Genomic DNA, 16,287 nt, shown 5'->3' on the forward strand with positions numbered 1-16,287 from the left:
GTCACTTTAGCATTGATTTCGGAAAAAAGTTTATTACTCAGCCGGTAAGTCAGTTACGAGGTTATGATGCCAATCACACAATGTTGTATTACTCCAAAAATAGAAAAAGTTCATATAAAGGCTTAAAACGCTTCAGCTGTAACGTTATTTGATGTCAAAGTGGCGCCAAATTGAATGGGCTTCAGTGGGACGGCTAGGTGAACTGGTCTACTATTTAGCCTCAGATCCGCCATAGTGTCTACGCTCTCCGAACGTTCGCCTGCCCCCTTGGCGACAACGATAGCTATATCCTCCTTTGTCTTACCACTATGAAGCAGCTGTAGCCTATATATATATACCGGGTTATACCTAGTACATACCTCACGTTTACGGTGTCTCATTTTAAATAATAAACAATAAACTAGCATATCCCGTCATGTTAATTAAGGTTGAATTTTTGTATAATCAGTGGAGTATAGATCTGTCATCGTGTGGAGCTGACTTTGCCTAATGTGCATGTGTGTGTGTGTGAGAGAGAGAGAGAGAGAGAGAGAGAGAGGGGGGGAGAGAGAGAGAGAGACGTCGTCGGGGTTGCCCTGACAACGCTAAACTTTTCGCCCCAAGTTTGAACCAAAGATAGGCAAGCATTAGCTCTGGAGCTCCGTCTGGTTCGACCACGGATTCAATAGGCTTAACAGCACCGGGGCTGTGCTGATTTGCAAAGCGTCTTTCATATTGAGCTTGCAATACCTCGTAATTTAGCTTTAGTTAGTCCTGGCATGCATTAATGAATTTCACTTAAAAGTTTATTGTTTTGCACCAAATTATACCTTTAGTGAACATTCCCTGATGGTAATATGAAGAATACATGTTTTATCCATTAAGGTAGTTTTGTGCAACTATGAATGTAATTTAATGTTAAAGTGAAAAAGTAAAGATGACCATTTAAATCAAGTAAACTATACTTGAATTGCTGATGTTTTGCTACACTGTGAAGTTAGTTAATTAGATACCTGTTAGTTAACCTTAGTTTAAAAAACAAGGCACCTAACCCCTCACTGCTCCCCGAGCGCCGCTGTTGTTGCAGGCAGCTCACTGCGGCGGGATTAGTGTGTGCTTCACCTCACTGTGCGTTCTCTGTGTGCTGAGTTGGGATAAATGCAGAGACCAAATTTCCCTCACAGGATCGAAAGAGTATATACTGTACTTATACTTATATACACTTACACTACTGAGAATTCCTATTTAACCTAACTTGGTCATTACAAGTAAAGTATATTGTGTGTTTATTAAACACAACACTGTATGTATGTATTGATGGTGTGCTAACTAATGTTACATTTTCCACAATGCATTTCCAGATTGCCACACATATTTGTAAACAGGGGCAGATTAAGGTGGTCATGGGCCCCTAGGCTACATTTGCTGTGGGGCCCCACTCCAAGGTAACATAGGCCTACAATTGAACCACCAGACAGGCCTACTCATACATCACTGCAATGTTGGTATAGCAACAGCTGAACACCAAACTGGCCTACTCACATCAGGCAGTATCCTTAAAATGCAGCCAAATACTCACACACAAGACATCTTTGCTGACAACTTCCTTACAGCAACAACCAACACAAAACAAAAAACATAGCCTACAATTTGCTACACCAGCACAGTTAATTTGACAACAAATGCAATAGTCTAATGCCAGTTATGAACTAGCCAACATATTCCTACCTTTAGAAGTTTGGTAAAATCCAATTTGCGCAGAATATCAATGGACATCAGAGACCGTTGTTTCAATCTGCATTGGCTCATTGGATCTCTATTTTTAACGAATCCCAGTTTTGAAAAAGAGCACTCTCCGCTAGAGTGGCAAAGTCGCGGTGCACTTCCGAGCTGAATGTGGTGCATGAACAATGTCGCTGTCGCTGGCATATTGCTAGTGTTCTCAGAGTTTTAATGTTATCTCCATTAACTGTGACGCTACGTTCACATTGACATTAATGTTCCGACTATTGACTTTGTTCAGAATAAGACGATATTGCGATTATGTGGTTTATTATGGGCATTGTTAGCATCCCTTGCGTGACAGTTCTCTATGTTTTCCTCATGTGGTTTAGGCTCAAACACGGCAGCAGCCTTTTTTGCAGGATATTGGTCTCGCACTACTAGAGCCTTTCGCTTTTGAGCCCTGCTCTCATATCTTCTTTCTGACATTTTCTAAAGGTGTCTAACAGAACTGTAGCCTAGGCCTGTAAATGACACATATTTTCAAAACCTAATTTGACCGTGAACTCTGCATATTTACCCAATCAGCGCCACTTTAAATATTCATTTTGGGCCAATGAAGTTTAAGTTTCATTCTCTTATGTAAATTTGAATGAATTATTTATTGTTTTATGGCCAACGGCAGGCTGGGACACGTGCGGCCCACACACACACACACACACACACACACGTGGGGCCCCTAGGCTGCAGCCATATCTAGCCTATGCATTGATCCGCGCCTGTTTGTAAAGATATAACATATTCCCGGCCCACATATTTGTAAAGATATCACATATTAATCCTTACTGAAATTACAATTTAACAATACGATTACAATAAAGTGACAGTGACAAGTAAAAAGAAATTGCTATTTCTATCAGAAAGACTCAGGGAGGTACAATGAAAGTTAACACACGTTTTAATCCATCAAAGGATATACAAAAGGCATAAGCAACAATAAGACAATCTTTGGCATAGGCCCCGTCCTCGGTCCAGGTCACCGAGTGTGCAGACCCTTGCAGATCCTGCCGGTATGAGACGGCAGGGGCGGAGCCTACCCCCTGGACATCTGGACAAGGCCAAACTGGTGGTGGTTAGGGAGGGAGGGTGGGAACATCGAAAATCGGCACCTGAAAGCAACAGGCAGGTGCAAAGTAAAGTGATTATAAAGGCTGATGCAGACTGGTGATTGGTCGGAAGTAATGAATGAATGAGTGACTCATGCATTGAGTCTTCCTGACAGAATTTAACGCTAACGCTTCCATTTCTATCAGAAAGACTCAGGGAGGTACAATGAAAGTTAACACATGTTTTAATCCATCAAAGGATATACAAAAGGCATAAGCAACAATAAGACAGTCTTTGGCATAGGCCCCGTCCTCGGTCCAGGTCACCGAGTGTGCAGACCCTTGCAGATCCTGCCGGTATGAGACGGCAGGGGCGGAGCCTACCCCCAAAGAATAAGAAATAAAGATACCCACCAGAATGCTTAGATGGTCATCCTCTCTGAAAGAGCATAACAATATTAAACAGTGCATGTTGTATTATCCGGTTGAGCTCGGGAGATGAATCAGAGAAAGCAAGACAGACAGCAGAGACACATGAAGAATATACTATTAATAAAATAAACTGATGATTTGATGAGGATGATTATGATGATGGATTCAACCACCTGTGACTCAAATTCTATGATTGATTTAAAGTTATGGAAGGGAATTGAGCTTGCAGATGTTCAACCCATTGAACAAGACTGCTTGAGTGACTAGTGCTTGCAGAAGCTTAGCTTAAGGGTTAACTAAAAACGTGCAGGGCGATGAGCTTGCGATTACAAATGCTCAGGGTCAATGTATGGGATAGAGCCTGCAGTTGCAGATGCTCAGGGTTAGTGCAGCGGGATAGAGCTTGCAGTTGCAAATGCTCGGGGGACAATGAGCTCGCAGTTGCAGAAGCTCAGGTTAGTGCAGAAGAAATAGCGCTTGCAGTTAAAGAAGATTATGACCTGCACAAATGCGACCAAGCCAGTACGGGCACCAGAAACGAAGAGATGAGTAATATGATTAAATTTAGATAACCACCACCAGACATTTGCAAGAGGAAGTACATTGATTACAAAGTGCTCATTACTGCTGAGTGAGTCTTTAGTAATTAAGAACTCAGTAACCGTACAGTCCATAGATTCTTGTGAGCCTTGTGACAAGCAATGGAGTAGCTAGCTCTTAATTGACAAGCAGTTTGTGAACTCCATTTGTTACGGTTCAATGGTGAACAGAAGCTGCAAGGACAAGATGTACAGCAGATGAAATTAACAGATACTACTGTCCATCCGGCAGAGGTAAAGCCATGTTAAAGAAAGCTAAATAGCACAACTACTATTTGGATGGAAATGTAAACAAAGCAAGGTCTAGATTAATTAATTAATTATGTTGACTTACCCAAAATAACAGCACGGTGTAGTGTCCATGATAGATTATATCCGATTTAAGTACGACCCCTAAATGTGATGACTGTTTCCGTGAGCAAGCCGCATCCTGCAACGGAATGGAGCTAAAGCAGATCCAAGGGCAAGATGAAGAGTGAGGCCATGCTTTTGCACCTTGCTCTTGGAAAGGCCCCCCAAAATAAGATGAGCCACATAGGTAACGTTAGCTAAACAAGACAGAAAAACATGAAATAGACATTGTCCATGGGTAATAAGTTCAGAGAGAAAGGTATAGAGAAACAGATAGAAAGCTTGAGCACTCTCTGGTGAAAAGAAGAAAATGACCAGCATGGTCTGCAGCGATTGCAGCGAAGTCGAGGAGCTTGCACAAGCTCAGAGCTTTCGTAAGCTCGGTTCTTGCACGGCAAGAATGTAATGCAATGTGGTGCAAATCCCTGTGGAAAGTGCTTAATGATCGTTCTCAGTCCAGGACCCGAAGCGTGGAGACCCTCGCAGATCCTGCCGGGTGAATACGGCAGGGGCGGAGCCTACCCCCAAAGAGAAAGATGGGAAAGGCCTACCCGAGGGTAGACGTGAGGCTGGGACACTTCCTGGAATAGAGCATAATCAAAGAGAACATTAATATGAGACAAATCCTTCGTTAATAGTAAAGTGATTCATGAAAGGAAATGAAACCAAGAACAGATGATAGGAAAAGTGTACTCTCTTGCGGGTACAGAAGACATAACCAGCATGGTCTGCAGCGATTGCAGCGGGGAGCTGCACGAGCTCAGAGCTTTCGTAAGCTCGGTTCTTGCACGGCAAGATGTAATGCAATGTGGTGCAAATCCCCGTGGTAAGTGCTTAATGATCGTTCGGTTCCATATTGATTGATGATTGGGATTTGATGATGCGATTCGAGTCGACTGTCGAGACTGTCGAGTTGCGTATGTATATGATGAGTGAAGTGGGGTGATGGAAGGATAAAGGAAATTAACTGTTGTGACGTGATTACCCGAGGTTGCTTGCAGAAGCTAGACCAAGGGCGGCGGTGCGTAGTGACTAGAATGTATTAACACTTTATTCTGTGCCTAAAGTGCCGGCTGTGCGTAGTGACTGGAGAAGAGTGGCTCGGGTCCATCGTAATTAATATAATGCTTTAGCTGAGCCGAATAACCACCACCAGACCTTTGAAAGGTAGCTTACCTTATTTGACACTTGAAGGGCTTGAACCTGAGGTCTTATATAGGACTCGTAAGCCGACGCAGACCATCTTCCGAGCAACTTGATAGAGGATGCAGGTAATCCTAGAGCGGCTGCTGACGTTGCAGCGCCGATGCGAAAGGGATGGCCAGTATATTGGGAGGTTGAGAGCCCGCAGCTACCAACCGCTGTCGACAAGTGGATTCTGAACCATTGTTTAGACATAGATAACCCAGTGGGTCGAAGAAAGAGGGCCATTAGGAGAAGTGTGTGGGTGAAGTTTAGGATAGTTGATCATAGAAGTATAGGGACAGAAGAGTTATTTACTTTAGAATCTCTGATAATGACAACAGAACCTGAGGTGTCCATTTTAGAATGTTTCAGAAATACATAGAAGTGGGAGGAGAAGAGGATGGCTGAGCAAGCCAGATCCTGAGAAGGGTTAAGAACCTGGCTGTCAGAACAAAATTCCCCGGAGCGCATGAACCCATAGAAAGCCATGAGGAACACGGCTTCAAGGAGTGAATTGATAGGGAGTGAAAAGAGAGCCAGGGTTAACTAACCAGCAGCAGACCTAAGGACACAACAGGACAAGACAAGATACAATCGACAGATACATAGCTGGAGTACACTAGCACTTATGGATGGTCGCTGAGGATGATTTAGCATAACTAAAATAAAGACAAAAGATGGAAGAGTAATCCTCATCATGCTGACTGGGTGAAATAAGATTAAATGTGAGCAAAGCACTGCTCCAGAGCCAAGAGTAAGTGGAATTACATTAGAATATGTGAACCAGCATCACAGACCTAGTAAATTAAATAGTTAGAGTGAATTGGTGATGTAGCCTAATAATTGCTGGTTGATTTGATTATATGACGATTGAGAATTATGTGATTGAGATTTGAGGACATATGGATATTCGATAGTGAATTGCAAAATCGAATGATTTAACAATGCAAGTTCACTATTCTGCTGCTCCTACTGTGGTGGGATAAAGACATGAAGGGTTAGCGTATAGCTTAGATGAGGAGGTAAATAAGTTGACATCACATGACCTGGATGAAGTACGGATTAAATATGAACCAAAGCACTGTCCCTCGATGAACGTTTTGGCTATAGGCCTACGTGAACCAGCCCCGCATCCCTGCATGAAGTAGATAGTTACGGTGAGGGTCAGTACTCCACTGCCGACAGATGCATACCCTTAAATTAGAGAGAGGCATTTACATTAAACGAAGAGGAGCTGCTCCTGAAATGGAAAGATTATTAAGATGTTAAGTAATGAAGAAATGGGAAGGAATGCCATCCCTGTGCTTGCGGCTGCCGTGACGTAATGGTAGATTACGAATGACGACAAGCAAAGTGCATTGTGCTTGGAAAAGTATATGAGTGAGTGCAGTATTGGTCTGAAGGAGAGTTTGTGCCTGCTAGAGGTGTTGCTCTTTTGGCAGAGAAGAGTTTGAGGAAAGATCTTGTTCTAGTCCCTACAGCCTGAAGATCTGCAAGGAGGAATGGAGTGGTTAGAGAGGAGACATAGCATTTTCAAAAGGACCTAGCAGGCAGGCAAATAAACAGCCATGATACATTTACGTTGCCATTAGTTTAATCAACGAACACATTGTATGGGCCTACATATTATGTACATAACCAATGACAGTAACAGACAATGACAGACAATAATGATCAGCCAGACAGGAGAATGAAAATAAGATTAATATGGCCTTCAGGTGCATCGGAAATATTATGGTTAATGACAGTAGCCTAGAAAGGGACAGGGACTAGGAAGAGTACTTTTGTCCCTGTTGGCCTTCCATACACGACAGCCTGACCAGCGAGACAATAGGCCTTTATCATAGCAGCTGAAGCAGGGCTGTTCAGTTTCCTGTTGGCAGGCAAACCACAGGTGTTCCTAAAAACATTAACGAGGCCTCTGGTTGAAGTAACTGTGGCCAAATCTGACACTTAATTAGAAACACCTGTGCTCACACAGGAGCAGGGCTGTTCACTTCCTACTTCGGCTGCCGTGATAAAGGCCTATTTGCCTAGATGTGGACCTAGCAAAGCTGTATCATGGCAGCTTTGGCAAGGAAACCATCGCGAGTGTCGATAACTGGAGTAGCAGCTAACAGAGTTTCTTAAACGGTTCCGTACATGTATGTTAACAGCGTAGCCTGATAAGTCTGACGGTTTTCGTCAGAAAAGTTTAGCAACCATATTTCCGTTGATAGCGATACGACGTTAACCTCATTAAGCAACTAGGATCTAACACGAGACTAGGGTGAAAGAGAACCTTCAAGCCGCGGAACTTGTCTCTTTCCGTTGATAAGACCGGGCTGACAACCCGAACAATGGCAACAATTTGGCCTACCTTACTCTCCGACGTTTACGAGCTAGGCTAGCCTACTATCCTACATGGAAACCCCCGAGACTTTGGTGAGATGCGTCCAACTCGGTTGAAGCGAACGTAAGGTAGGCTGAGCTACTATGACTGCATCACATGTTGAAGTGAATGACTAGCTACCCGTGCATGGATACGGAATATCGAAAATCGGCACCTGAAAGCAACAGGCAGGTGCAAAGTAAAGTGATTATAAAGGCTGATGCAGACTGGTGATTGGTCGGAAGTAATGAATGAATGAGTGACGCATGCATTGAGTCTTCCTGACAGAATTTAACGCTAAAGCTTCCATTTCTATACCACTAACAAGGCTCAGAATAGCACCACACTTCCAAGGTAGCATGATGAGGGGCCCTACATGTAAACCGAAGCATTGAGAACTTTGTAAGTGTACAGATAGTTTATTAAAAACATAGTCTTGGGAAAACACTTGACAGTTCAGCTTGCGTTGCTCCAGTCCAATTTCTTTTTACTTTGTGTGCCCTGACGACTAGCGTTATAAGCTAATTAGCGGTTTGTGATAAAACTGGTCCCGCATCAATCTTCATTTGCTTAAACTTTCTAGTCTTCAACTCCTAAATATTCCCTTATAGTGAAATATGACCTGGCCTTTTCAAAATTAGTTTCTTGCTAAGCTCCAGTCCATTCACATTGGAGCAATTAGTTGTATTCTGATGTTTTTCGACCTCATTTGCATACAGAGTTCATCAACCCATCGCCGCTTTGCTACATTAGCAGGGAAGTGCTAGGAGGTGTATTGAACCGTATAATTCGGTTCATGAACCATTGCGTCACTTACATTAACAATAGTGGCTACAAAAACACCTGGCTCCACCCCAAATGAACAAGACAGTACAAGTACAAGTACACCACTGTTTTACTGACATTTAACTTCAAGAAACTTTGAGCCATCCAGGTTTTGATGTTTGTGATAAGTAATTGAACCTTTTAATAGAGCACTGATTACGATGGGACAAAGATAGATATACAGCTCAAAGTCCATAGATGTCCCTGTGCACAAACCTTCAGTTGAACAGGTGCAGGTGAGGCAGGTAAGTATAATCCAAGAGTGAAAGATCAAAAATCACCGCACACTGATCACTGTAAACTTCATATTTATTTTAGAACGAACGAGTTCGTTCTAAAATAAATATGAAGTTTACAGTGATCAGTGTGCGGTGATTTTTGATCTTTCACTCATAGATATACAGCTATTGCAGATCATCTGCATGGACATTATGTTGATGAATAACAGACCCCTGTGGGACTCCAGAGGCCATAACGGCAGGTGCAGAGAAGCATGCCCCAATGTTAACTGTGAAAGTTCTGTGCTTTATGCATGAAGTCAATCAGTAGTGCCAAGCCTCTAATTCCTCCAGACACTCAATATCATGGCTCACCGTCTCTCCCCTCTACCCAACAACAGAACAGCTGCAGAAACGTCTAGAACGTTATGAATACATCAAGCAACAGGTCATCCGTGACCTGAAGAGAAGCAAGGACGAGAACATCAGCCAGCTGAAGATCAAGATGGAGCTGGAAAATTCTAGAGCCGACGAAGAGCTGCAGCGGGTTTTAATGGCTAAACTGAAGGTAGGCTTTTCAAAGGAGTTTTTAATGTAATGCTAATGGCTAAACTGAAAGTGTCTAATGGTGTATTTGTGTGGTGGGATATAATCATCGAAAAGCTTCTTTTAGAGTGTAATTCCGCTGAAAATTGACCCAAGGGTGTTTTTCTGCATTGAAACACATCAATAGCGGCCTTACATTGTACAATTTTGGTCTGTTTTCACAGTCGGCGACTAAATTTCCAAAGTCAGACTACGTTTACACAAAGCAGGGTATTTTCCTAAACGAATATCTGGCCATCTACGTTTGCAAATAAAACTGCATTTTTTTTTTAAAATGTGTTTACACGAACCCGTGTACATACATGCTGTCTGAGCACGCCAAACCACAGTGGCAGTCTAACGATAAGCTCAAGCTCACATTAACCAATCAGAATCCTGAAAAGTTGCCCGAGCCACCGGAAACGGAAGTGTACTCTCTTCTTCGGATAGCAGCGGTAAGGCAAGTTGTTGTCGATACAGTAGGCCTACACATTCTTCTGTGCTCCTCCACATAAAAGAGGAGCTGAATTTGCAAATGCAAACAGACAAAAAGGGTCTGCACCAACATAAACGCGATGGCTATTCTGAGCGCATCCATGATCACCTCAGCCCCAAAATGTGAAGTCGCACGTGAGAACATGTAAATGTAAACATTGGTCGCACATTTGGTGTACTTCTGTCGCATACTGTGACGTTGGCTGCCCAAAACTCTGTTTACCACAGTTTACAACAAAATGCATAAACGAAGTTTTCCAAAAAAATCACTTTGGCCGGAGTTTTTTTGGATAAACGTTTTACGGGGGAAATTCTCCGTTTGCGTCTAAATGAAAGGCTCAAACGTAGGGAAATGTCTTTGTTTATAAAAATACACATGCTCGTGTAAACGGGGTCTCAGACAGAAATCATGGGAGTTGTACTGGAATCACGTCACGCTCCCGTCAACTAGATTGTTAAGTGAAGGTGCCAATCTTAGCGGTTTTAAGTCAGTCTGAGTCAGTTGTTATTCTTATACATTTGTGATAAAACTGGTCTCGCGTCAATCTTCATTTGCTTAAATTTTATAGTCTTCAGTTTGTACGAAACTCCTAAATATTCCCTTATAGTGAAATATGACAGACGGCAGTGCCTTTTCAAAATTAGTTTCTTATACATATTTAGTCGGCTCTTCCACGTGACAGAACAACTCTATATCGGTTATAGGGATGTCACGCATGAAACAATGCTGCAGAAACACGAAAATATGACTGAGTTTAGTAGGCTATCATTTCAGTTTCTGTTTTGCACGATGGGTAATAATTTAAAGGAATCTAGTTGCAGTCTTGTAAATAGTGTCCCTGCAAAATCCCTAATCATTGCACAATCATAGTCTGTGACTTAAAACTCCACCACTTGTCGTTGTAACGGTGTAGATGTAACAAGTGTTTTGAGACTTTCAAAAATCTTTTCCAAATCTTTGCAAATCTTTCCAAAGTCTGTCAGTGTAAGGAGGGCTTAAGCCGTGGTGACAGTATTTTTTGTTGATCAACCACTACAGAGCTAGGTTTGCCCAGGTTGTTTTTGTTGCCGTTTTTGGATTCTGGGCTGTCCACAGAGATGCATTTTTATTACAGTGTATTCAGGAGGTGATGCTTGTTGTAAGTGACCAAAAATGTTTTAGCCTAAAAAACGTGTGGCATCGCTTAGAGCACCTTTAAGGAGAATAGCAATAATAAACAACAATGCACATTCAATCAATAGCCTAATGAAATAAACAAATGAAGGAAATAGCAATAATGAACAATAATGTCCATTCAATCAATAATATAATACCAATAACATGGTAAGACTACTGTAAGGAGAATATCAATAATTAACAATTTCAAATTAATCAACAACATAATGAAAATAAACAATACTATACAAACCATAAAGGATAATTCCAGTATATTTGTCTGATATATTTGTTTTTAATAATCAACACCACTAACCACTCGGTGAGTTGCACAGTTTTGTATATATAGTAAAGTTCATGAAGAGTTAATGTGCGGCCAGGCAGAGGTTGGGGCATGCATGTGCGCGAACGTGACAAAGGCCTACTGGGGATTATTTAATAATTTTTGTGGCAGCTCCGTGAGCTCATCCACCTATATAATTTATTGAATATACATTCATTCGATGAAAAAGAGTCTGCCGATTACATAGGGGGCAGACACCGGGCCAGGGGTGGCAATTTTTGACCACATAACTTCAGAATTTTGCACCCTCTCCCCAAGGCCTGGGTCGTGGAGTCTCCGCTGCAGAGGACATCCATCATTCGCAACTCCTTCCTGGCGACACTTAGTCTCTGTGCATTCAGAGCTGTACCCAGGAGGACTTCTGAATAAAAGGCCACAAGCGGCCACTTCTCATCTCAGACCGTTCTCCGCTGTTTTTTGTTCAGAGTGCTAAGTTAGAGCTAAGAGTCGGCGATTTTTTCCACGACAGCGGTAATGAATTACAAAGTTACGCGCTACTGTTATTTAATTACTTTATTTGGTAACAAAGTAGCCTAAGGTAATGCATTACAATTCAAATTTCATGCATTACAATTCAAATTAGTTGGCTGAATAACTCATTCATTCCTGCATTACTCACAATATCTCTATATTGACTTATATTTTCCATAGCAGCACGCAGTATTTAGCATTGATGCATTCTTTCATTGTTGAGATAGAGCACGCTTTCTCTCCCTACACTCCTTTCCCTCAAACAGGTTGGCTTCAGCCCGCACTGTTCGTGCAAGGACTTGTCATGCAAACTAAAACTGTTGCGGTGTAGCCTAGACAATTTTCTTAAAAATTGATGCATTCAAGTTAACTTTGCAAAGTTAGCACACATTGTCAATCCCATTGTCGATCACAAATGCTAATTTACTGAAACGTCTCTCTACTGAACTACGTGGCTTAATTTGCAAAGGACATAGAGAAAGCACCAGTTTGATAAATTAACCAGCGGTGGAGAAATAACCTTTAAGAAATAATCGGTAGCCTATAGTAGGCTACTGCAAAAAACCATTGAGTGCAAGTGACGAGAATCAGGTGCCAAAATCTATGCTTGGTACTGCCAAATTGTTTTGTTTTGTCATGGTTTATGTGTGCAATAAATATTACACTTTGAGGGGGAAAAGTAACAAATCATGATTAATATTTTTCCCTGAATCGTGCAGGCCTAAGTTACATGTGTCCTCTTTGGCTGATTGAAGACCAGGCGTGCGGCAGCATTCTGAATCAGTTGTAACAATCTTACTTAAAGAAGCCCTATGCAAGTCTGGTTATTCCTTTGTTGTTTCTGCGTTTTTGCCTGATTTGGGCTCGCATTTTTCACGACATAGCTCCCCCTGCAGCTTCGGTATCAAGTGACTGCTACGCTAAACCCGCACTAGCTAGCGAGCTAGCCATCAAGAAACCAAGCTAAACACATACAGGGCTCATAATAAAATGGTCGAGCAAACAGATTGTTCAAGAGACTATCAAACCACAATACAAAAACGAAGTTCACCCAAGGGTAGGCTACTTACAATTTCAACAGCAACAAAGCCAAGTCGGAGTCCGTTTTGCAATCTTCTTAGAAACTACAATCTGACTACATTTTCGAGGCTTTCCGCTGAGTCACATCCGGATTTGTTCGGTCTGGGTCCAGAAAGTTGCATATTCGTTTTTTTCCGCGGAGAAGCACTAGGGGGAGACGAAGCACCCACCAAACGACCCAAAAAGTGTTCTAGAACCATCAGAACGACTCAACCTGCATAATTAAGGTCATTTTTGCAAAAAATGGTTGCATAGGGCTTCTCTAACAAGCAGGTAGGCCAGCTAATAGTGGATTACAGTGGAGATGACCATGACCTGAACAAGAAGATGTGTGGAATCTTGTGTCAGATCAGGTCTGATATTTCTAATTTTGTAAAAGATAAACCGACATGATTTTGCAATTGAAGCTACATGCTCAGAGAAGTCGGTCATCAATTACAACGCTCAAGTTATGTGCCGATCTAGTTGGGGTCAGTGAAAATGAGTCAAGCTGGATGTTAATCTGTTGGGGAATAGCTGTTTTAGCTGGAAATACCAAAAACTCTGTTTTTGAGAGATTAAGCTGAAGGTCCCGTCATGAGGCTGAAGGTCTTTCATCCAGACTGAAATATCCTTAAGGCATGCAGAAATCCGATGGGAAATACTAGAGTCACCAGGTGAGAAAGATAGGTAAAGTTGGGTGACGTTCGCATAGCAGTGATAGTCAAATCCATGGGAACAAATTTAATGGTCTCACCTAAGGAACTGGTGTAAATAAAGATCAGCAGGGGCCCTAATACTGATCCCTGAGACACACCTGTGGTGAGGTCATGAGACTTTGATACCTGTCAAGACACGTGAATAGAACGCCCTTTAAAGTAAGATTCAAACCAGTCAAGAGGTTTCCCAAAAATTCCCATTTCAGATAGTGTAGAAAGTATATCATACACCGAAGACACAAAGGGGCTTAGGGCGCTCAGGAGACTTCAGATAATCATCTGTGAAGACACAAAGGGGCTTAGGGCGCTCAGGAGACTTCAGATAATCATCTGTGAAGACACAAAAGGGCTTAGGGCGCTCAGGAGACACAAAAGGGCTTAGGGCGCTCAGGAGACACAAAAGGGCTTAGGGCGCTCAGGAGACTTCAGATAATTACTTGCTCAGGTGCTCTTCTGCGACGGGTGAAGTGAGAATCCAAAGAAAAAAGAGTTTGCAGAGGCACTCTGAGGTTGAAAAAGTATAAAAAGCCTTTAATTCATGATGGCAAGAACTGGTTAAAAGCACATGGGCCTACGCGTTGCGGCCATATTGGCCTTCATCAGGGCATAGAAACAGGAAGTACAACAAAGCTTAAAATGGACACCCTTAGGTGTTCAGTGGGTGGAGCCTTCCCATTGTCACACACCATGTGACTAACAACAAGTAGGTTGAGAAAAGAAAATAAATTGTTAAATATAAATTACGACAGTTTATATGAATCCTCTGACACAATAAGCCAGGTGCAAAGACGATATGAATCCTCTGACACAATAAGCAAGGTGCAAAGACAATAAGCAAGGTGGTTCAGTGAGCATTGTGTAATATACAATTGAAGTAGGTCTACTGTTTTTTTTTTGTTTTTTTTTTGTAGCTAGGTGGTCGTGATTTAATTTTTTTATTGGTTAAGTGGTCCTTGGTCTGAAAAAGTTTGAGAAACACTGGGCTAGATGGACTGATTAGGTACTCAAAGTCACAGGGTTAAAGGTCAAGATCACATGGGGTTCTACATGTCATGGGGGCATACTCAAAGCTTTGCATTCCGTTCGTTCTCATTTGACATGTTTTGCAATGTGTGTATGTTTGGTGCCAATACATAGATAGATAGATAGATAGATAGATAGAATTTATTCATCCCCAAAGGGAAATTATAAATTACAAATGTGTACCGTTTCAGGAGAGGGAGATACTTCTGGAGCGTGACTTTAAGGACAAAGTGAAGCAGATGGAGGAAGACATCAACAATCTGAAGCTGGAAAAGATGAGAGTGGAGGAGAGAAAGGGACTGGGTTGGGTGGGAAAAACCCTGGAGACAGTGTTGAATGCAGCAGTCACTTATTATACATCAGGCACAGGGACAGTCATCAGGAGTCTCTTTGACATGAATGGGTCAGAATGGGGAAATGCCATTGCTACCAAAAGACCCAAAACAAATTGACGCCCGAGGAGAGAGTATTAAAGGTGCATCTAAGAATGCCATGCTTTTGCTAGCATAAAAATACAATAAATGTTCAAAGAATTAGAGAAAACAAAGCATATGCCTTTTGAAATCCACTTTGACCAGTCAAAGTTGAGCTGACTAAAGTGTGATTGAAATGTAACCTTGCTTAAGCCAAATGTAATCAAGCTATGAACCATATTAACCCTTCTTGAATATAAAATGTATTCTTGTTGAAACGCCACCATTTGGGGAAATATGCTAATTTTCCACCTCCCTTCTCTCCTTACCTTTCTCCAGTTCATCCAGCCGTTCTCTGAGTCTGGCGATACCACTTTTAGCCCTAGCCTAGTATAGATCATTGAATCGGATTAGACCATTAGCATCTCGCCCGCTAGCATCATGCCTAAAAGTGACTACGATTTCCGGTAATTTTCCTATTTCGAACTTGTCTCTTTTTTATAAGAGTGACAGGAAGTAAGTGGGAGAGAGAGATGGGGAGGGAATCGGGAAATGACCGCAGGTCGGATTCGAACCTGGGTCTCTGTGGGCACTCAGACCCGTACATGGCTGTGCCACAGCGCCCCCGAACTTGTCTCTTTTTAAGTTAGAAAGTGTAATAAGACTAACAGAAAATGAAACATTACGATTGTCTGATTTGACATGGAACTATACTCTCATTCAGGCGTAATAATACGGTGACTATTTTCAGGTGCTGCGTGATATCATTGTGCTGCTGCGCCCATGTATACGTTTGCAGCAGTTTAACTCGAGGGGAGGTGGAAAATGAGTGTATTTCTCCAAATGGTGGTGTATCCCTTTAAAGTATTAATGCTATACATATACACATGCTTTGAGTATGCTTGGGATATATTTCACTATGAGATATTCTCCTGCTTGGAAAATGATCATATTTGAGTAAGGAATGTAATCTATAAATGTTGCTTGAAACATAATCATGTTTGAGTGGAGAATGTGTGAAGAAAAATGCTTGTGTGACAGGCTGTTTGACGGGGACTGTAGAGGCTGTAAAGGATGTGGTGCAGACAGGTGCAGCCTGCTAGGGGCCTCACATAGCCAAACCACAAAGTTGAGGTGAACAACTCTTTAAGAGAGAGAGACAAAATCTGCCAATCAGCAATACGTAAACTAGCCTGACGTAGTCATACTCAATTCTAGTCAGAATATGAGTCTGA

The 16,287-nt window shown here is 42.0% G+C and overlaps 1 protein-coding gene across 1 annotated transcript in view; it reads left to right on the plus strand.

Moving 5' to 3' along the window:
• Positions 1-15,091, plus strand: part of LOC143133588 (guanylate-binding protein 1-like) — a 54,440-nt gene extending 39,349 nt beyond the window's left edge. Inside the window, exons 11-12 of the mRNA XM_076293337.1 lie at positions 9,190-9,356; positions 14,831-15,091. Of these exons, the coding sequence (XP_076149452.1) occupies positions 9,190-9,356; positions 14,831-15,091 (428 nt within the window). The remainder of the gene's footprint in view (positions 1-9,189; positions 9,357-14,830) is intronic.
• The last annotated feature ends 1,196 nt before the right edge of the window (positions 15,092-16,287 follow it).

This window comes from Alosa pseudoharengus, unplaced genomic scaffold (assembly GCF_046254945.1).
Source record: "Alosa pseudoharengus isolate Yale_2024_CS ecotype anadromous, Long Island Sound unplaced genomic scaffold, YU_APseudo_1.1 YU_APseudo_1.1_scf_2, whole genome shotgun sequence".
In the NCBI taxonomy this organism is placed as follows: Eukaryota; Metazoa; Chordata; class Actinopteri; order Clupeiformes; family Clupeidae; genus Alosa; species Alosa pseudoharengus.